Source organism: Ooceraea biroi, chromosome 8, assembly GCF_003672135.1.
Source record: "Ooceraea biroi isolate clonal line C1 chromosome 8, Obir_v5.4, whole genome shotgun sequence".
NCBI lineage: Eukaryota > Metazoa > Arthropoda > Insecta > Hymenoptera > Formicidae > Ooceraea > Ooceraea biroi.
The window spans coordinates 14,006,071-14,029,041 of record NC_039513.1 but is presented as its reverse complement, the minus strand read 5'-3'; the positions used below and the strand labels follow the sequence as shown (position 1 = coordinate 14,029,041).

General features: G+C 45.9%; 1 protein-coding gene and 1 long non-coding RNA gene across 11 annotated transcripts in view; one reads left to right on the top strand and one right to left on the bottom strand.

The window, feature by feature from the left end:
• LOC105275019 (RNA binding protein fox-1 homolog 2) overlaps window positions 1–22,971 on the bottom strand; it is a 298,261-nt gene that overhangs the window by 22,678 nt on the left and 252,612 nt on the right. For 4 of the 10 annotated variants that reach the window (XM_011331606.3, XM_011331609.3, XM_026971671.1 and 1 more), the window contains one exon: window positions 4,346–4,493. The exons of the other annotated variants lie outside the window; for them this stretch is intronic. In XM_011331606.3, the coding sequence (XP_011329908.1) occupies window positions 4,346–4,493 (148 nt within the window). The remainder of the gene's footprint in view (window positions 1–4,345; window positions 4,494–22,971) is intronic. 10 annotated transcript variants of the gene reach the window in all.
• Window positions 4,502–22,961, top strand: LOC105275018. Its single transcript, XR_893163.3, has 2 exons — window positions 4,502–13,988; window positions 15,477–22,961. It is a non-coding gene; the product is annotated as an uncharacterized LOC105275018 (long non-coding RNA).

The window sequence follows — 22,971 nt, the reverse complement described above, 5'->3', positions numbered from 1 at the left end:
ACTTGAAAGAGCAACGCCGCGCTCGTTTCCGGGATATTCCGCAGACGGTCGCTTATTTTCCAGTTGATCTGCGCTGGCATTTTCAAGAAATACATCTCTTCTCGATGATGCTAGATAGCCGACAACGTGAATCCGACTTGATCCGCCCACATTGTGCGGAACAGCCGTACCGGTTGGCATGATCAAACGAGCCCGGCTTCGAAAGCGGAAGAAAGATCGCGCGCGTGTGGGATGCGTTGCCCCGGAAGCTGATGATGCACGACGTGGCAGGTCCTTTCTTGCCCGGCGAATCATTTCAGATTCATAGCAATGAACTCAGCTCGGTGAATCTCGATAAGATTACGGAATATTAGCCGACTCCTTTGTATTCTTACAACGGGGAGCAATTGTAACGCTATTAATCTCGTTGACTCCAAAACACTTAATTCGTTCAAGATAAACGGAAGAAAACAAGCCGTTTGATTTGGAATAATTTACGATTAGATGAAAATGCGATCGTCAATCAATTTCTGAAAATTGCAACTGCTGAATAACGATTCTGATAATTATAAGAAAAAAGAATGCGTTCCTAGCGAAAGAATTAATAGTCAGATTAGATCTACAGCTGGACGACGATTGCGGTTTTTTGGAAAATGTAATACAAATGATTTATCGAGCTGTTGCGATGGATAATGTATTCTTGAGATACATCTTAATTTATGTTTTACCGTTGATAAATGATATGACCGGGGAATAGAAAAACGATGTAAGTAACGTTGATGGATGGATATCGACTTTAATGAATGGCCGTTGTACTGATGGAGGAGACGACAAATGACGTTGAATTATCAATAAAGCCGACGAAAACAAAATAACAGATTGAGGAAAGAAACTCGAGAGAATTCCTTTTATCTCCTGATCCAAGACAGAGCCATAAAAACTGACGATTCTGCCTACCTTTTGATCGGCACCAAGTCATCTCGTTCGGATCGGCTGCTGATGAAGCGATTCAACAAGTGCTTTCTCATTTACGTACATATTTCACTCTGAATAATATTCACCTTGAAGAGAATAAAGATCGTTAGATCAAGATTTTAGTTGCAATTCTTTTTGGTCCAATAAATTCTCAAACATACTTGACATTTTCGTATCTATATTCGTGTTTATGTCTTTTACTTTACATTGACTTTTACTTTTCAATATTTTCAAGTATAAATCTTGAAATGATCTTGAAATTTGTCTGTTCATTCCAAGTAGCAAAATAACGAGATTTCTGGTAAAACATGCTTACTTCGATCAATGGTAAATTCAAGATGAGATTACTTTACATAAATTCCTCTTTTGTTTCTTTATAATAAATAAAATGACCATGAATTTGCATCTCTTCAAAGTGCTGTTAATTGAAATTATACCGACTCGGTGATAAATATATGCACTGTTGTTAGGCTAGTGGGTTTAATTGTACGAGCAGCACATCAACAGCATCCTCAATAGACAACTACTGTGCAAGTAACGCGCGTGATGTTAGCGCAAACCAAACGAAAGTTAATGTTCAACGACGATAGATAGGGGGTGGTTAACACGTTCGAACGCCGGTTATCTAAAGGCGAGTAAGAGCGTGATGCATAAACAGCAGGCACATTCCAAAACGAAGAGCGTGGTTTGTGTAGGGTGAAACCTGACGGTATTACAACCGCATCTGCGAATTTCTACGGTCTCGCGTGATCCGTGGCACAGAAGTATAATTATCGACATTGGCGCGTAAATAAATATGTACATTGGTAACATTCGCAAATTGCCTGGATTATCAGCAAACTGCATTTTCATACCGCTGCATTTTAAAGAATTGCGGCTAAGAATAAATAATGCAATCTTATCCAGTGGATTCCACAGAAAGAATAATCTAAGCATGAAATATCCCTTTAAACGTTCACTTTTCACGACGTTTTTTCCGATAATGCCGAAATAACGGCGGCCGTCGAACGCCGCTGACATTTCCGCGCGAATTGACGTCAGAATATAATTCATCTCGCGGTGGTTTACGCTCGGATCCGTTTTTTCGCTTCTAAATCGGAGTAAGCAAGCGACGTACCAATATTTTTGAAGAACGGCATTCGCTCTGACGTTTCGGGAACGCGAGACACGTGCTGCGCGAGTTCCAACCACCGATTCGCACCGGAAACGACAGATTTGAGAGCCAACCGCTGCGCCAAACTGTCTTCGATCGAGTTTTACGACTGCGTGTGACACGCCAATTAACGGTCATTAATTAATCGAGTTTGCGCGCGGTGGCGGATTGTCCGGCGCGGAGGAGATCGCAGTTTATGGAAATACGCTTCGGTGATAACGCGTCCGGCGAGAGGTCGATTACGGGCGATTACGGGGAGATCCGTGAACAATGGAAACGTTGAATACACGCTGTCGCCGATTTAATCGGTCCCGCCTGCCACTTACTCGCGAGTCATACGTTGCGCGCACTTCACTTCGCAATAATTCCCGCGATAAGCGAAAACTCGCCGCCGTTGAACTCCGCGCATGTAAATGGATTTTTCGCCGATGGCGCGAATTTAATCGGAAACCAATAGGCCTACGAATTAAATATCGGCAGCCCGTCAGTCGCGTTGTCCAAACGCGAGCTCCGCGTCCGCAACCGTTAATACGTAAATACAATGAAAAATTTTTATTCAACGAGGGGGGAGAAAAAAAAGAGAGGGATAAATTTCACGGCCCGGTGGTCCTTATAAAAGTTGATTTTTATGAACGTTATTTATTAGATTAGACCGAGCGAATAATTTTGCGAAAACGGCATGGAATTCATTGATTTACGATTGACGTGATCGGGAATCGACGATCTGTTACCAATTATACATCGTGCGTAACATTAAACTCGCTTGCGGATACAGCATTCATGCTGTTACTTCCAGCCACGGATCGATCATCGCCCGAAGCAAGGGTGTCCTAAACGATTTATCCGGTCTGATCTAATCAGAAAAACATTGACATATATGCGTGCCCTAGAGGAACAACATGTACATAATGCAAAAAGGGTAGATACGGGAACAAGTATCGTGTTCGACCAACTAGCATCAATGCAACAACCATGGCGGAGCATTCGGGTAATGGTAGTGATAGTGGTAATGGTTTTGCGGTTCGTGCACACGTGAATATTCAGGGGGTTTCTTTCCACTCTGTGCGCTACACCGTCGCTACGCGGGCACATCGAGAAGAGAGAGCTGTGTGGCAACATTAATTATCGAATGGTAGAAGAGATACAGCGAATACGGGGAGGAAATACGGGATAAATGGGGTAAAGGGAACGAAGGGGATACGAAGAACGATCGTTCGACGGACACGCGTTCGTGGTCGGTCGATGCTAAATTTATGGCGGTTTCCGCCGCGGAGATCCATGGTGAAAGATACCGCGGAATTTTCGGGATGACATTGGAATCGCGGTAAAATATACGCTCCACATCTGCTACACGGAATGACAAGAGTAACGAGTGCGAAATTCATGGTAACGAGCTGATGGGCGCGAGTTAAAAACACGCAGCGCGATCGCTGCTCTTGCTTAAATAAATTGAAGGTGTTTCTCGTGGCGGTTTGCCGTGCTGCGCGATGGAATCATAATGGGATCGGTCTCCCTGGGGAAATGTACTTTTTGATACCATGAAATATGTATGTAAAGAGAGAGAAGAATAAAGAAAATAAACTACGATTTTATACCAGCGTAATATTTTTATAGCGTGATATTATTGGAAAAAATAAGCAAGTTTACTAGAGCGCGAGCATCATTCTATTAATTTTAATTTTAATTAATAAATTAACGTCACACGGCTCCCCATTAATATCAAACATTAAAGTATCATTAATACCCGACAAATTAAAACATGCGACTCTTGCGGTCCGATCGCGCGCGGTTTCGAAACGACACTGGACGAGAAAGAAGGATGAGGAGGAAGCGGAAACGGATGCACTTGAGCATGTAGATTCAGACTCGAGCAGTTTAACCACCGCGCACCACAGCGAAACGCTATTCAGCGTTTTGCTTTCGCTTTTACGTCCATCGCGAGCGACTTCCCGCGTTCTTCAAAAATGCGAGAAGGATCAAACGCGTTCCGCCGTGGTGCGGGATCCTTCAAATCGCTTCGAATTGCCCAACACGCTCTTCCCTCTCGCGAGAAGGTGCACACAGCGAGGAAGGCGATCAGAGTTGATCGGGGTCAATCAAGGGTCCATCGGGGGCGAGTGGAGTCGATCAGGGTGGCTCAAGTGTTTCGTGCTCGTTGATGCGTATATATCGTTTACGTATTATATGTCGGTGCCGCGCATGTGGTAGTATATAGGGCAGTCTTTACTCAATCAGTACCTCCGTCTCGCCGCCGCCCTGGGTGCAAGGACGAGCGGTGCAGCTGCAGGCGATGGGGTCACCGCGGCCGCGGCGACCGCTGCAGCTGCAGCTGCCGATGGCGCCGCCGCTCCGAGCCAGCTCCACGGCATGGCCGGCAACCTGTATCCTGTTTTTGTCAGAGACCGTTAGTGCGCTGCGTCGCCCCTGTAATCGCCGACGGTGGCGAGCGCGACGTCTTAATCCACCCCCTCGCGCTTCCCGAGCAACTCGGAAGTCGCGTCATTCCCTCGTTCACCGGCGGTCAAGTTAACAATTAATGCGGTTATCAGCGTCGCTCGAGACGCGTGACAGTAAATGAAAAAAGGATTTTATTTCTATTTGAATAATACTCTTTTGAAATCTACTTTTGCGAGTTCCGTTTTAATTGAATTGCTAATGTAAAACGAAATTTTAATTGCATTGCTTTGCTTCAGTCGAACTGGCGAACGAGTCGTAATTGCGGGGGTGGATTAAAACCGCGGAATTTCAGGCTTCCCGGAACGCCTTTTCACAAATCATGAAAGCAGTTTACGTTACAATACTTAGGACACGTGTCGGAACCACTGTTGTTGCACGAATTTCAATGTTTCCTGGATAATTGACGCTTAATTCGCTGTGGTTCAGACGATCGTAAAATATTGTCAATTATAATTAGGTACGCGTAATTATGTGCTGCGCAGAGAAACGATTCAGTCGAGCAAGTTGATTTGTCGATAATTCTATTAATTCCATGTTGATATTGTTTTGCTCTGAAGCGTTTGTCTGCGCAATAAAACGACGTTTTACAACGTACGAGTATCTTATCTTACTAATATTATTCAAGAGCGGATAATGGCATTTTCGGTGTCAGTTAGCGAGTTTTTCTTTCTATTGTATGGCGAAAATATATTTTTTGCTGCTGCTATTATTAACAATAACGTAAGTTGCTACATACCCCTTTCGAAAATCTCCCGACAACCTATTTCGCTGTGTAAAAATGGAGATAAAGAATAATGAAGTTATTATATACGTTGTAGCAAAGTATTTGCAAACGAGTTATTATCTAATTTTTATTATTGCCTGCAAATTACCTTTTGATGCATTCACATGAATTAAATTTATAAATGGGAACGAAATGATAATTTGATTTGAGTCTGAATTTTGTCTCTCATTTGATGGCCGATAATGATAAACCACTCGATATTATTGGAAGCTCGACAAGTGAATATAAAAATGATAATTAATGCGCGTGTGTATGCGCGCGCGTCGCAAATCGAATATTGCGCAGTCATGTGCCCTCGAAGTGCCGTCCGAAACATGTGATTCAATGTGATGTCGGTCCCAATAAATGTAATTATTAACGGATCGCGCAATAGTAACGTCATTATCAAAATTACCTGAATTACGCGAGCTGGGCAATCGGAAAACGTTCGCAGGTGGTTCGCATTTATTCGCTGTAATACCGCGTAAGGCAATGCGAATTTAACGAGAAAGAAATCGCGCAATAACGAAATCCGATTAATTCGACGTAAACTGTACGTATTTTATTTGCATTGTTCGCGAATCGCGGTATCAGTATCCTGAGAGGCGAGTCCCGATGTTATAAAGGCGACGAGTCACGTAACAAACACAAAGAGAATCGATTCCGTCGTGACGAGGATGACAATTTTATGCAAAGCTTGCGGAGACCGAGTCGTTAAGGTGAACGCACCGGGCAGATTTATTGCGTTCTCGAAAGTTTCGAACTTTTCTGAAGCTTCGTTAAACGCGTCCGTGAGAGAAAAAAAATGAAAAGGAAGACAGAGACCACTACAGATGACACGAGATTTAATTACGATTCGCGAGCCGGCGAATCGCTCGGTGCGATAAATCGGAAACGGATTAATCTTGTCGCGGGATTCGTATAGATCTCGCGCAAAGCCGCTTCGTTAGGACTTGATGCTTGCCAGGATACGGATTTATTACAATCCCCTGCATTCGCGTCTAATTGTTAATTGGATAACCGGTCTGCTTAGCCCTTTCGATGCGCACGAGACCTATCCTTTCCACAGCAATTTCCAATTGTCACATTGTGCCGTTTGCTTTTGATCCTTTCTTTCGTTTTAGTGTAATTAATATTGACCTGACCGGATAATTTGTGCCGATTGTTTTAGCAAAATTCAAACGCGGTGCCCGATTAAATAATTGGCACACGTTAAAAATCGTAGTATGCCGTGTCTGGCATTTTGCGACCATTCGACCGGAAATTGCCTAATCACGAATGACTGAGCTTTTCAATTTATCATTTCAAACGAATATATAGCAATCTGCAATTTATGTGATAAAAATATTGTAGGTAATCCAAATCGTATTTTTGCTTTCTAAATATCATTTTACGCAACATTTTTGATATGTTGTATGTTGATTAAGAAAGAGCAAAAATTCACGATATTTAGTAGAGCTTTTAACAGGATCCAAAACGAAAAACTGAAAAATGAATTGCTGCAAATTCTCGCGTTGTTGATAAAGCGTAATTTAACGGTATTGTTAATTAGCATCTATTTTTCATGTTAGTATATTTACTAAACGCAGCCCGTGTTTAGACCGGGGAGCACGAACGAAATATTAATTATGATATTTACTCACTGATTTATTGGCAATCAACGCGGCACCATTCGTGGGTAATTGTATATTTGATTTCCGATATAATTTTATACACAAGTGCGCATTTGCGACGCGCGCGCGTACGTATGTGTATACGCAATCCCTTTTTTTCTCAGTCAAACACAAATGTCAAACCACAATCTAACAATCGCGTACCATTGACTCGTATTGACTCGCGAAATGCGCTATTACTCTCCCCCGGGTGTGGTTCACCAGAAGATATTAAAGTATTTAAAGTGTAAATGGTACCGCTTGCGCAAAATGCGTGCCAATCGAAATGCGAGTCGGTCTTTTATTCCGTGGCACTAAAAAAAAAAAACCGCGATGTGGCAAAAACCATTTGCACAATGTCAATGCGCGTAGTCGCAGGCGCAAATAAAAATCACGTGGGGCGTCCATTTCGATTATTCGTTTGCAGAATTGACGCGAATCGTGTAATATATATTACATGTACAGTATAATAATAAAATTCCAGATCCTTTCAAGGGAAAGAAGAGTCGAGTGAATTCTCGAGGAGGCTTTCCCACATTATTATGTCTCGAGAGAGGCACACAGGAGGACGGCACATTGCGTTTAATATAATTAGGACGATGAAGGGCGGACTGACTGATGCGCAAAGGGCCAAACCTATCGGCGGAAAGAAGGGACGTCAGAGGAAACGCGAATCAAAGATTAAAGCCGGGACTACGCAATTTCTCAATCCAAACGCGTTAATTGCTCAAAGCTAATTACTCACAAAAACCGTCAGGACGATTTCGTTGGTCCGACCGTCGGTGCGCGTGATCGTCGATGTTTGTCGACTGCTCGGCTTGAAAAATTAAGATTTGCAAGAGCGCGTAAAATAGAGCGACGAAATGACGAACAATTTCAGCCGCGTGAATAATAAATTTCACTATAACGCATATTAACGCGCAGCAGCCCGCGTTTTCTGCCTTGACCCCGCGCGAATCCTCACGAGGGAACGCGCATGTATTATAGCAGAAAAATGTGCAAAACTCCGGGCAAAACCGAAACGAACTTTTCACGGGTTCGCGCGTTAACTAATTACCCGGTCTCCTTTTCTCCCCCTCCCCCCCTCCGCTTCGTTAATTAATTCCGCCCACGGGAGTATGACAGAGTCGGATAACTTGAAAATTGAATGAATAAAAAGGATAAATTTTCCGAGTATCGCCGAGTGAAGAACTGCTCGTTTAATTAAACGAAGGCAAGGCAGGGATCTTCTTCGTAGAGGTCGCACTTATTCGGATTTTCTAAATTGAGAGTTCAGTCGAGCGGAGAATATTATTAATATTATATTGCCGATGATTATCGGTGCGCGGTAACAAATTATATTATATTTTCGGACAACAATAACAATCGCTTTTAGCGGAGATATAATTAGACAATCAGATTAACGAAAATCAAAAGACTGAATTACTCGCTCGGCATGAATTGTATATTTTCCAATTTCACACGATAATATTAAATGGGATAATAAATTTCGTCCATTCCGTAAATACGCGTTGATCAATTATTAACGCGGTAGCTTCTCGTCGCGCGACATTCTCAACGCGATTACGCTATTCCGGTAACGAGAATATTGGAGAGAACGGAACTTTTATCGCGTTACATCGCGAAACTTCGTTATTGCGCATCTGGGCCACTGCGAAATTATTTCTGATACAGGCGACGGCGCTGCTGCTACGCTCGCTTTCGTATGAAGCGTAAATGAAATTTGCTCTTTATAATGCATCTTTCATTGTGCACTACTCCGTCAAAATTCGTCCTGAAAGCCGTAGCCCTTCCGACGTATCCGACGCCGGATGCGCGTCACCACATTCCCGAAACACCGGACGATGCATCTAGTTGCCGGGCATTCGACGAATTCACACGTACGGTATTTGCGCGTGGAATTTTACCGTGACATATATATAGCGTACGTACGATATCCTTAGCTTAAAAAGCCGATGCTAAAAATATAATGTAAAGAAAACGCTTTCGATTTTCGAAAAGCTTCATCTTTGCCTTAAGCATCGAGAGCGTTTGACCTCGTTGCGTCGCTTTCGAAAATGTCTACGGCAATGTTCAAAAATTCCGAATTCATTTTCCGATTTTCCGCGTAATCTACGGATCCCGATCAACAGTGGACGTTGCTTTGCATCGTTTAACGAGCGTCTCGATTTCCCACGGCCGACAGAAACCAGACGCATCGTCCGGGACCTGCGCGAGAAAAGCGATCCGGAGCGGAGATTCGCGAGGATCAACGGGCCGGCGGTTCCGCGCACGCCGCCAGGAATTGTCGGCGCAGTGCTGTGAGTAATTAATATGATTGAATCTTCGGTCGGTTCCCAACGGGGTGCGGAAGGGTGGATAGATTCGGGAGAAGGGGGACGGGGCTCGTGCAGCTTTGAGGCTTTCGTTTCGCGGCCGATGACGCGCGCGCCGAGCAGGAGAGGGTGACGAGAGAAGCGCGCGACGAGAGGCCGACGCGGAGTGTGGCGCGGCGGAGGTTGCTGGCAGGGTTGCTACGAGCGATCAATAAATGCCGCTGCCAGCATCCACCCCTGGACCCACGTCTCTCCCACGTGTCGTCTCTGTCTCTCTCCCTCTTTCTCTCTGTCTCCTCCCGTTCCCTCTCGTCCCGACGCGCTTCCTCTCGTTCTGTCTCTTTCCCTTTCTCGCCGTCCCACCCTCCTCCGTTCTCATCCCTTGCACACTTTTGCGCAGCGCGCCTCGAGGCTCTTTCCCTCGCTCATGGCTACAACCAGCCAGTCGATACACCGAGAAAGCGAGAAAGAGAAAGAGAGTGAGTGAGAGGGAAAAAGAGAGCCCGAGTTTACCCCGTGTATTCCCGAGCAAAGTTGTGCAATCGCATCGCGAGAGAGAGCCACCCTATGGAACAGGGCGGCTCAGGAATGACGGTCCCGATGGCCGGAAACGTCCGTTGTTACCCCCGCGATTTGGGAAACGAACGAGTGCCGCCGAGAGGTAGAGCCGCGCGCGATGCTCGATTGATTTTCTCGCTAAGAGGCGACGAGAGGGACCTCATTTTTGCGCCGGCACGCCAGAGACATTGAAGGGTTCGCCTGCGAGAACGAGGGCGAGCCCGTCACTCGCGACAACCCCCGTGCGACCTTGCGACACTCCGATCGAGATCGAAGCGTCTCGATGAGCCGCGCAAATTGCCGATTTGCCACGTTCTCGGCGGAATCGCGCGCTGCAAAAGGGAAAGCAAAAGAGAGAGGGAGGGAGGGGGACACAGAGAACGAGACGGAAGAGGAAAGGTGAGATCTCGGTACGATCTTAATCGCGAACGGTGCATAAATTAGGTGAACAAATGGAATTAATGAATTTTGGGAATGGGATTAAGCGAGGCCTCGGCGCGTCGGATTATTCGACGTCGCCGAACGTGACAGCTCGCTCTCGCACGCGAGCGATGTTCACGCGCCTTCCCTCTACGTTCGAGTCGTAAATCACGAGTACTTACGGCGTAATTAAGCCGTATTAACTTTACAAAGTAGGCGACGCGGAAATCAAGATCGAAGATCGTTTCGCGAAGAGTAACGTTCGAATTGTCTGAGCGCGATGATTCGCCCACGCATTTAATTCGAGAAACTGCGTGGCGCCCTTCGATATCGATCACCCTCGAAACCACGTACCATCTCCGAACGAAAGAGAAAACGTTTCCTCTCCCATTCACAAGAGTAACGGCTGTAAAACTGAAAAGAAAAAAGAAAAAAACATTGTTGCTGCGATGGATGCGAAATTCGCTCGCGATATTTGTCGATATCGCGAGTACGCGAGAATACGAGACATTGAAACATTAAATTTAAGCCGCATCAATTCGAGCGCTCGCTCGATTTTCACGAAGTTTTAATAACCAACGGCGAGTTTCAGCGGGCGCTGCTGCAGGAACTCGCGATTAAATCAGCGATTCGACACGCGTCCCCGGGTACACACGGTAACGATTACGTCGTTACAAACGTTACACGCAACAACGAATTTTCCCTCGTGTAATAAACAACATTTTATCCGCGCGCGCGCGCGCGCGGGCTTGAAGGCGAGAAATATCGTCGGCGTAAACGACCCGCGCTCGCGAAGTTTATTAAACTTGGAAAGAAGAATAGCGGCGGAAATTAAAGCGCGCACCGTGTTAAACGTTTCGTAAATAACTCTGCCAATAAGTTACTACAAATTCCGGAAATGCGGGGACAGGAACCAGGGAAGGATCAGGGAAGACTCTGGCAGAACTGAGAATTTTACCGTTCCTCTCAATGCGGGAACGTCGATGTCGGGGTGGAGAACGCAGAGGGGAGGGCAGATGCAACATTGACAGGGGGGTAGAAGACAGGAGACAGGAGACAGGAGAAGGGAAAGGGGCGGAGGGAAGGTAGAGAATAATGCGGAGACGAGGTGAATAATAGAGAATGAAAGAAACAGAAGTGAGAAACATACACGGAATACAAGTGTGAATGCAGCCCTGGCAGGCTGAAAAAGTAGTCAGTCAAATGCACTAGAACCACAGTCGCATGACCCAACGAGTAAAGCAACAGTGATTAAGGGTGTGGTGTTTACATAACGTACTTCTCTTGGCGAATTACGTGTGGAATTCAAATCAACGCTCACAGGACTAAACGACGTTAGCAAACATAACTACCGCACGCTGCCGGCACCCCCGAGTGTACCGAGAACGGGCGACGAACCCCCGGTGTGCCCCGGGACACCCGTTGCATACGCCCGTCTCGTCCGGGTAGCCGACTCTGGGATATACGGGGTGGCCCAAAGGAACGAGCGTTAACTCGAACGGAGATACCGAATTCGGGTAAGTTTCCGCGCGAGGTGACGTCACGTGAACTCGATCGCGATACCGTAAAAACCCCCGTAATATCTGCAGTTTGAGAATAATGTACGATATCTTCACGGTAAAGTTATTTTCGCGGGCCGAGGATGCATTTAACGTTACGTTACATTACGTTTACCGTTATCGTTACTTTCCGCGCAGATTACCACGTCGCATTGCCGCGTGAGAGCTACTCGTACCGCGTTACCGCGGTAAGCTTACTCGGGAACTCGTCGATTGGCACTCTTCGATGGTCGACTAAAAGAGGGACAAAAAAGAATAAAAAAAAAGAAAAATGGAAAAGAAGCTCGCTCCAATTCCTCGGGTATCGCTCGAAGCTCGAAATCTTCCGCGTGCTCCGTCGCGCTATCGATCCGAGCTTCGCGCCCCGCACACAGAGACGCAGGGGGATGTGAGGGTTGCGGGGGGAAGAGGGTGGGATGGGAGAGAGAGGGAGGAGGGCCTCCCTCCGTGCCGAGGGTCAAAAAGTTCCTCCGCCACATCCCAGGCTCGCAATGAAAATCGTCGCTCCCCGCAGCGGGGGGCGACCAAAAAGTTCCTTGAAGCGGTGAATGGAGGCGGCATTCTCGCATCTCGGAGGATATACAACAGGTACAATATACGTGGTATCTTGCTACACAGACAGACTCGATCGCAAAAAGGTTTCCAATCGGCCTCGACTCGTGTGCCGACTCGCTCTGAGATACACTTTGATTTCCATGCACTAAGAGATATATTATTCGTTCCAGAAGTGTGAACAATAACGATTACGGTCTCCGAACGAAAGCCATTCAAAGATACTTTCCGAGCAAATGGTGTGAGTGAGTAATACGGCAAAAAGGAGATGCAGAGAGAGATTAGTATTATGTATATATATATAATATGTATAATATATAAATGTGAGCTCTCTACTTTCACATCTCGCAAGGAACTCTCACTACCTACGTGGGGCGCGATCGATTGCAATCATACGATTAGGATACCGATGCCGATGCCGATACCGCGGGATGCTGTGCGCGACGTATTCTCTCGCGATCTTCATACCGATTCATACGACGGACGCGCAACGTTTTCTCGCGAATCACCCCGTAGAGACCGGACAGCCGACGTAACTACCCCGCGTCTAAAATCGCTTTCGCCGCGTCGGAGCTAGCTTTTACTTTCGTCGAGAGGTTTTGCGAACCATTACCATCAAGACCTTCCTCGTCGCGACGATAGTTGCTTCATTCTCGCGGCTAAAACAAATGGTTTTCTTTTAATAATAATCGCGCCCGCCGGTGGTTCTCAAATCGCGCGTTTTTCATGTGAAAAATTGCCGATATCAGGGGAACAAAATTTGATTTCGGAATATCGGTTAAAGCTCGCTGCCCGTGTAGCAAAAGGATATTCTGTGAACTACGAATAATACGTTTGCAGATTGATCTGATCTGGATGTATTGATCGAAATATATTTTTGATAACACTTTTGTTATTGTATTAATTGCTTAAAGCGCAATTTTTTCTCTAACAAGATCGACATATCGTGTTTATGACAGTTCTCTTTATCACGGGCCGTTTAGAAAGTTAACGCGGGGAATCGCGCGATAACAATTCAATAAAATTTTATTGTCAAAGAGAGGTCATGCGTCGCGTCGCGTGTTCCCACATGGGGCAGCAGCGAAAATCCAAAGTGTGAGAACCACCGGACCGCTTCGCACGCGTATCAAAGAACGTTAATGCTTGCGTTATTACGGTGCAATAAGGGGAACGTTTCGACGCTGATCGACGTCCGCGAATGCCTGGGAAGATACTGCCAAAGAGACGAGATAAAGAGAGAAAGAAAGAATCAAGAGGCTATTTTCCACGTGGTGACGATCATTCAACAATAATTTAGCGAGCCGATAAAAGCCCTCCCTCTCCCTGCCGATAGGCGCACTTTACGATCGCGAGTATTCTTCGTCGGGAACGCGATGGACCGAGTCGGAACGAGTTTCTCCTCTCTTTTCTCAGATACGACGACAGATACGACGAGTCGTCGGATTTCGCCGCCGAGCTCTCTCCTTCCAAAAAATACAAAGCGCACTTCCGCTTGCGGCCCACTACTAAAACTGCTGGCGGTGCTTGCACGCTCAGCGGTAACTAATTAAGGCTACGCACTGACGACTAATTAGTGGATGCCAGGCTAAACAATCAGTAAGAAAGGTGAACGTTATGTGTACACGGTCGGGCTGTTTCTGATCAATTAACGCCTCCTCTCGCAGCGATCGGTGATCACGCGGAAATCAAGATCGAACCGCTTTGACAAGTACAGAAATTTGCAGTAAAGAGTGGAAAAAATGAAATCGAAAACTTTAATTTAGAATGATCGATTTAATTTCTCGGGCAAACGGAAAAATCTGATTTTCAATTCGATTGCACAGCGAAGTGCCACCGTCAGCGTGCGGGAGCGCAAGATTATTCCGCAGCCCGCCGCGTTATTTGGGATTATGAGCTATCGATTACGCGTTACGCGGCTCTTAATTATGCATATAACACGGATAACGCGGTGGGGGAAGCGTGATTGTTCAGAAACGCCCAGTATATTACATACTTGTGTGCCTGCTGAGATAATGTCGACGACGACGACGACGACACTCGCACGATTCTTTCGTATCGTGTGCGATTGCTCGCGACTGCATCGACTCTCGGCGCGTGCGTGCAATTGTGGATAATTATTATATTGTCGGCAAAATCCGCGCGGACGCGAGTGCGACAACACCGGTGCTCTCATCATCATCATCATCGAATTCTCACTCGCGAGGGAAAGAAATGGCGAGCGACGTGGCCGACACGATCGGCGATTAATTAAACGAGAACGGTATATACCAGAATTAATTAGTTACCACTAAGTCAAAGGCGGCATTTGTTCGAGCATGCAGCAACCTTCGCCCGTTCAAAAAATTATTTGTCATGTCTCTCGCCAACTAACACACCGTGCCACGATCCATTAACATTAATCAATGACAATTAATAAACAGTTCCAAAAAAAATGATAATATAATAATAGTAAGAAGAGTAATAAGTATTACAGACTGTGCCGCCATGGCAGCCCGTACGTGAAGTAGTGACAGAGAAAAAGAATTAAACGAAAAGAGACGAGTAAAATGAATGTGGAAAATATAAAAATACAAAAAAACAAATTGATATCAAGGAAAAGAGAAAAAAGAGGAAACAAAAAAGGTGAGACGAGCATGCTCTCTCGTGTCAATTTTATCTTTGATGTTACACGACGAGTCCCGCGACGATTAGCTTGTGCAATATGCATCCTGATTGAACGACACGTAAAAGAAAGGGACGCACGAGAAAGGCAGAGGTAGAAGAAGAGATATAAAAAAAATTAAGAAGAGAATAAATAAAATGAATAAAAAGAAGAGAACGATACACTGGAAGTCGCTTCCACAAACTACTTCGCAGCTTGTAATGTAATACGTTATGAGTGCACATAATGTTGTTAATCGTACGATACTGCCAGGACGGATTACCATTCGTGTGAAATTACAATATAATAAATATGCGTCCGCGTGTATAAAGTGGCGTCCCGGCGTTATCCCGGCGGACGTATATACACGCAGATACATATGCATATATCGGTATATATATAAATATGTATCAATATATATATATATATGTAATGTATATATATATTCACAGGTGAATCTCATATGAAGGCAAGCCAAGGCCACGACATGAGACGTGCAAATTAAAAAAGGTAATAATATTAAAAAAGAAGCAAGTAAAAAATTCTCTCCCAAAACCGCTCCAACCACAACCAAGCACAACCACAGGCAAGATACGGGCCTTTATGTCAACGAGACAGTCATCAACCAGTGAATGTGGCGCATTACCGTGATTATTATATGTAATAGTAACAATTTAAAAAAAAGATATCTATACATAATGTATGTATATGTATATATATATACGTATGAGGTATACGAAAGGCGGATTAATCGACGACGGGGAGGAGAATACAAAACGGGAGGGGTGGAAGAGAAAGAAAGAGAGAGAGAGAGAGAGAGTATGTGTGTGAGAGCGAGAAAGGGCAGATGGAGCCCGATTGCGCCGGAATCGGACCGGCCGATACGATTAAACGATTCTCGTTAGCGTCTCGTCGGACGTGAACGGGAATCGTGGAGTTAACCGTGGGTTAACGCCGATCGATATCGCGGCACGTATTATATACGGCCCACAAACGGAGAACGGGACTTCAACGAGGAAGGAATCACGCGTGTGTTGGGGAACTCGTGGGAACTCGCAGAGAGGCGAGGGATTAATTCAAGTGGAGGGACGAGTCGACGACGGTGTCCCCGATTAATCGAGCTGGCGACGTGAGTGTGGTGTTGGTCAGTATAAATACGTATATGTATAGAGAAAGAGAGAGAGAGGGAAAGAGAGAGGACATGTACGCAAAAAACAAGCGCGCGATACGATATGCCGGGCGGGGGCGGGATGGATTAATTCGATTAATCTCTGTGTATGAGTGTGTGTATGTACGTGTGTGTCTCGGTACGCGCGAGTGGGCTTTTTAGGGACTTGAGGCGGCCCGGCGGACACGGGCACAGGCGGGACGAGACTGTGAAGCGACCAAAGTGTGTGCCAAGAGGTGGTTAATGATCATTACATACTGGCAGACTCTCTACTCTTCTCTCACACGCACATTCTCTCTTCCTCTTTCTCAGGCCAATCACACGGAATATTATTTTACGTGACGTAGATATATCTCATGCGTTTTTACCACTGGACAGATAGAGCCCTAAGATTAAAAGCTACCACAGGCGACTCTCGGACCTTCTCTCGAATCATTCTTTGGAGATTCTCGGGAATGCTCGGACTGCGTGCTTCCGAGCAGATCTCATGACGCGCCCCTTTCCTTCTGACGTTTGCGTCCCGAATTTCGAGTCGGATTTTCACGCGTCAATCTTCGAGCATTCGTGACGTCGACGAGACATCAACGATTCAAACGAGAGGCGAAACTGAGAGGAAAGAGGCGCGTCCAGGCGGACTCTCATTAAATTCGCGCGGACGCAGAATACTGCGTGCGTGATTCGCAATTCTTGCGCATTCCGTGCCTATGCCATGTATCATCGCCGTTGTTATTTGTTACTCGCTCGTTTTCCGCTCGTTTTAATGTTCTTTTTTCTTTTGGTTTTTTTTCTTTGGTAGGAAGGGGGCCGTACCTTTCGGAAACCCTCGCATTCGTGGCTTCTTATTCGATTATCGCTCATGTCCTTCTCTTCGGATAGCGGCGCTCTTCCGTAAGGATCTTCCTCCTCTTTGACCCTTTGTATTGCGATAGAAACAGCTCTGTTCGGCCGCTTCGTCTTCCTGATGTCCCGTCATCGTTCCTGCCGTTCATCCTTTTATGCCGTTCAAGTGTCACAGGGCGTTTCAATCGTAGAGGCGTTCGTTGTAGCTCCGCATATTCGCGAGCAGATGAATTCCAGATTTTAATTGAGTCAGATCAAGTTGCATCGTTTTCAGAACACATGTATTCGATATTTTATCGAGATAGAATTTCCTTTTACAAAAAAAAGAAATAAAGTGTCGAAGTCGATGAAGGCTTCCATATATTTCCAGTATTTTCGCTTCTTCGAGCGAAAAGCCCTGAGTGACGTTATTTGCACTCTTCACGCTCCGTGGACCGCCGTGACAAATTAAAATAACGCAGAGTGACGACAAGTGGCGAAAGAACAGGAAAACAGGGAACGAAAGAGAAAAATGACAGCACAGTCGATGTCTGCGGCGGTCGCAATGACTGATGAAAGTGATAAAAGTGATGAAATACACGTGGCATGCAGATATTACAATCGAAAATTGCAAAACGATTGACTCGAGGACAATTCTTGCATCGCGCGACGAATAAATAAAGAATGAATCTCTGTGCTCGATTGCTCGACATGTTCACGGCACGATTAATTGTTACAAAGTGGCACGATAAATAAGATAAAAAAAAGCTTAGACATGCATCACCAGAACCGTCGTCGTCGATAAATAACAAATCCCCGAGAGTCGCTCTTGGTCAATAAAAAAAGAATGTAGTTCGCGGTGCTTTCAGCGTCGAAGTATCGATACTCAGCGGTACTCGTTAGAAAGAGAAAATAACTTTTAATGATCGGCGAGTCGGCGGAATTCTCACGATTTCAAATCGCGACTTGATTACGCTCGATCCAAGTGTCAAATTATTACGATCTTCCAGCTCGCGTACGTCACAGAGACAACGAGATCCTCTGCGCTGAGGAAGAGCGGAAGATTCTTTCTTTCTCGGTAGCAATATCAATTTTCCTCGCACGTTTTCCGGACGCGACCGCGACGGTGCGACTCAAGTGAAAGAATTCTGACACAGCGTAAAATTGGAGAAAAGAACGAACCGGCGGAAAGCAACTCCGGTAAAGAGATAGAGAGCAAGAGAGGCGGGGGTGTGCAAGAAAGCGGCACGAAGTGGAATGAAAATTGTCAGGAGACGCGGAACGCTTCGGGAACTGCGGGCGGAGTGCAAGAGTGGAAAAGGTAAAGGGAGGATGGAGGAGGGAGGCACAGCCACCCAGAAAGAGCGGAAGGACCAGAGCTTCCGGCTTTTCTTCGGACACTCGCAGGGACTCGCTCTTTCCCATGTCTCTTTTCCGTTATCTCTCCCATTCTGTCGCTAAATCGACGGTTGCTCACTCGCGATGGCGAATTTCAACGTCGATTCGACAATTTCGAGAGAGTTGACGACGACACACGGAGAAGAATTCCGCCTTTACGCGCGCGAGCACTGCATTCCGCTCGGCGAGGACAGAGAGAACGAGAACAGATTCCGATATTTTCGCGAGCTTCATTTCGAGAGACTCTCGCAGGCAGCGCAGAGGAGACAGACAGTGCACCGAGCGACGACGTTCCGACGAATAAATGGAGAACAGACAGCGCGCGTGGATGAGAAATATCTCGACTATTCGCAACGGAAAGTTCAGATGCGGAGGCGAGACTCCGCTTCCGCGAGACGATTAGGAAGCGTGCGGAATGAACGCGTCCACGGAGCGATCGCATAGTTAAGCGGAAAGAGAGAAACGGAGAGCGAGGCAGGCGGATCGCACTTTCCTCCTGTCTATTCTCCGAGGCATTTCAGTTTCCCGAGCAATTCGTTCATCCACCTGATACCGCACGATCAAATAATGAGACTGCTTAATGAGTCTCGCGTGATTTTATCGGCGTAAGAAAACGCGTATCTGCACGTGCGATGCTTCTACGTGAATGCGAAACGTGCCTCGTATCTGCCCGCTCCCCGTTCGCGTCTATTCTATGAACGTTCATCTCCGGCGAGTGAGATAGATACATGCATGATCGTGCAATCGTGAGAATCGGTTTTCGATATACTCGTCGACGTTGTACGGAAAGTAAAAACTCCTCTTTATTGACTGAGATGTGACAAATCGGTTCGCCTGTGCGTCGTGCAGATTTGTTTCGGCGAACAGAGAGTGACAAGAACAAGTTGCCCTGGTATCGATTAACGATTTGCTTCGTCGCTGCTGCGTTTTGCCCTCGATGACGCTTCGCTTTGCGGTCACATTAACATTCAGCCGCGTACTTTGCAATCCAGATAGCTTCAGTTGCATAAACGGATGTACAAAATTAATGCTTACAAAACATGTGTACATGGAATTAATTATGCAAAGTAAAAGGCAGATTCTTCTCAATTACCGTATCAATAAAATATTTAGGAGATACGAATACGTCAACTTCAATACGAAAGCGTCATCGAGATTTGGCGGAAAACCAGCCTTCCATCGATCTCATCTGCGATAATTTCCGCTACTTGTCTTCGTTCTTTTTTTTTCCGTTTGCATGTGTCACAGAATTATCCACCTTTTTCCACTGTCTGTCACTTTCCTCCGTCCATTCTTAAATTCTAATCTTCATTTACATGCGTCCGATCCTTTTAATCCGAACACTTAATTGTCCACATAAAAAACACTCATGTGACGATAAACTAAGTAGTCTAGTCGCTATGTCCTACAGCCTATCAATCTGTCCGCGTAGATCTATCTACCTTCTACATTCGTAAAGTGGGGTATTATGGCACACACGACTGAGACCTGAGACCGACCGGATCGGTAAATGTGAAATAAATCAAGCGGTCGTTTATCCGCGGCAATTCCGCGGCGAATTACCCCAATTTACTCGTCAGGCGAACGAATCGATGTCACGAATCTTTGGAATGTCGGTGTAATCCTGCAATGGAGTACGGGAGTAGTCATGCAGTTACGTAATACTGTTCTGTGTTCCCGTCGGTCCTGCAATTGGTTTGCGTTTTCCACGCCGAGATCAGCGATGCGCGAGTATCAAAATTGTGAGAGTACAAAAATAGACGGCCAGCGCGGGGCGTCGCGACGCCGCGCGTCGCGGATTTTGCAGGACCACGTGAACTAAACTCTACGTTCGTTCCGTTTTAAAAAAGCGGCATGTGAGGTGCAGCCTTGTCCTTCCGTCCTATGTAAATCTACGTATACACGCTAAATTACACGAAATATAATCTAAGGTAACGCTCACATAATCACTAAGATCAATACCCTGTATTGGTTTGGCACGATAACCCACTTATGTTCTAATAGTGTTGCGCTATAATTACCAACGATGCACGTATCATCGTCATACCTCGCGAAATATAACAAGCGAGCGAGATAAGCGGTGCCGAAATCGGAGCTTGCCATATTTCAGTCTCGACCAAAAATTCGTGAATTAGTGAAGGAAAACATGAAATAATTATTTATCGCTAACACATTCGGTACCCTGTGTGGTCGTTTCGTTAAATCTAAAAATCTACAAACTATATTCCGACCTCATCCAATAATTCATTCGCCGTTTAATTTCACGAAATGTTTGTGCAAAAAAAAGATCATAAACTATCAATATGCTCGTTAAACAAAAAGGGGCGACGAGAGAAAAAAAGCGGAAAAAAACATTTCGCGATGCGCTACGTTGTGACATTTTTCGAGGGCTAAAACAGTCATACATTTAAATAGTGAAACTTCTGTTTTTGAATCGGTAAATATATAATCAAAGCGAGAAACGTGAGTTCGATGTGAAAAATTTCAGTACATATTTCGGTTCTACAAAAAAAGGGAGAAAAAAAGAGGAAAAATATTTTTTACGGAATTCGTATTTTTGGTTTTCATGCTCTGTGGAAGCGTTTCGATTCCGCGATGCAAGATGCGATGGTAAAAACATGAAAGGTACGCAAGCCGATTGTGTTTTCGCGATAAGTCGAATTGCATTCGAAGCGATGTTCCGATTTTTTTCTCTGGTCGCGTTCGCTCTAATTATTTCGATTCCTGGATTAATCGTCTCGATAATCGGAAGCTCACGTGCTTTTGCGGCATGCCGCTGGAGACCGAAAGTCGCAGTTCACGCGGCCGATTTTAGCCGGCCGATTAACTGCTTCCGCTCCGGGCGGCGTTTTACAATGCGGAGAACAATGCGCGTTACGGGACAGTGTCAGAATTAATGCGACTCGACGCAAACTGTCAGCGACGTCGCGTTTAATCATCGATAACTCGTAACTTCCTGATAAAAAATCAATCATTTTAAAAAATAGAAATAACCGTATTTCCTTTTAATGCTTCGCCATATAATCTTTATGACTCTTAAAAAAGTTGAGCTTCTTCCATTACGGTAAGTTGTAACGTCGGCTGCTCCGTTCGACGCACTTTTCTCCGCACGAGCGCTAAAAGCCGCCGTTTATCCCCCGCAGTTTTTCACCGCGAGAAGCGGAAACCGGGTCGACGATGATAACAGAAAGGGACTTCGTTTCGGCTCGAGGGGAGAAAATAGAAGAAAAATTGGTTTGTACGAGAGAAACACAGAGGGGCTGAGATGAGCGCGAACGTTTCTCCCTCGGGTAACGATGAAAAAGGTCGAGAAGAGATAGAAGAAAAAAATAAATAAATAAAAAAAGAGAAAAAAATACAAGAAAGAGGTAAGACGCGAAAAGAAACGGGAGGAAACTAAGTAAGATGTATACGTATGATATGAATGTGTACGTGACAGGAGAAGACAGTCTTGAATCCCGAGCTGGCTGAACGACGAGCAATTAGTTGTAGGTAAATAAAAATATTCTGGACCACCCACCTTGCTCCTGCTGGGATCATCGCGTACCCTACAAAGAAGGGACGCGAGAGATCCTGGTTTTCGAGCGGCCCCGGCCGAGAATTCGGCCGCGCGCCCTTTTAGGATCATTCTTAGGCGTCGGCGTCGTGCGCGCGGCAGGATCCGCCGTCATCCGACGACCGGAAACCGGTCGTCGCGCGCGCACCACGCGCTTGGGCTACGTGTCTACATTTCCCCGCGGAGAACGCGACCGGAATGAACGGAGGCGACGAGGAAATTCAATGATTCTCTGCAGTCCTGATTCCCTCGGGAGAATTCCTGCGCGCGGTGCAGCAATTAACCACCCGTTTAATCCGGAATTAATCCGAAACGAACGCGACTTCGGGCTTCGAGCGTGCGGCGAAGCATTACTTATTTGTCCGACGGGCTCGATCGATCGGGTACAGATTTTACCGAGGGTGTCCGTCGGCGTCCGGCAGCCCGACGCAATCTCGCCGATCACAATCGTTCCAGTTCTGTGCTGGTTTTCGCGAAACGAAAAACCGATTATGGATCGAGGATCTTGATTGATTTTCGCGCTGTCAATCCGCGAGGAATCATTGCTATCGTCGACTCCGTCCATTCGACGGCGCGTCTTTACCGAAATCGCGCGATGGGACTATGCACCTCTAGATCGGAATGTACCGTAATGCACGCACGTGAAAACGCGAGAAAAAACAAGGACCTTCGTCCTTTCTCAGTGTATGTGCGTCTAGGTGTGTGCATGTATGTGTGTGTGTGTTATGTATGTATGTATGTATGTGCGTGTGTACGTGTGCATGTACATGTGTGACTATAATACGTGGCTGTACGTTCTTTCGTTTTTCTTTCTTTTCTTTTGGCTTGGTCGTGGTGTGTGGCGGCTGTTGGAAAGACTTTGAAATAAATACGTTATCTCTCGAGAGTGTCTCGCGCGGGAGATACTGAGGTGTACTGAAGAATCCGCGCGCTCTCACAAAATACGCGGGAGCGCGGGGGCCCCGCGTTCATTGCCGTCATTGTCGTTGCCTGACCGGTGGTTGCC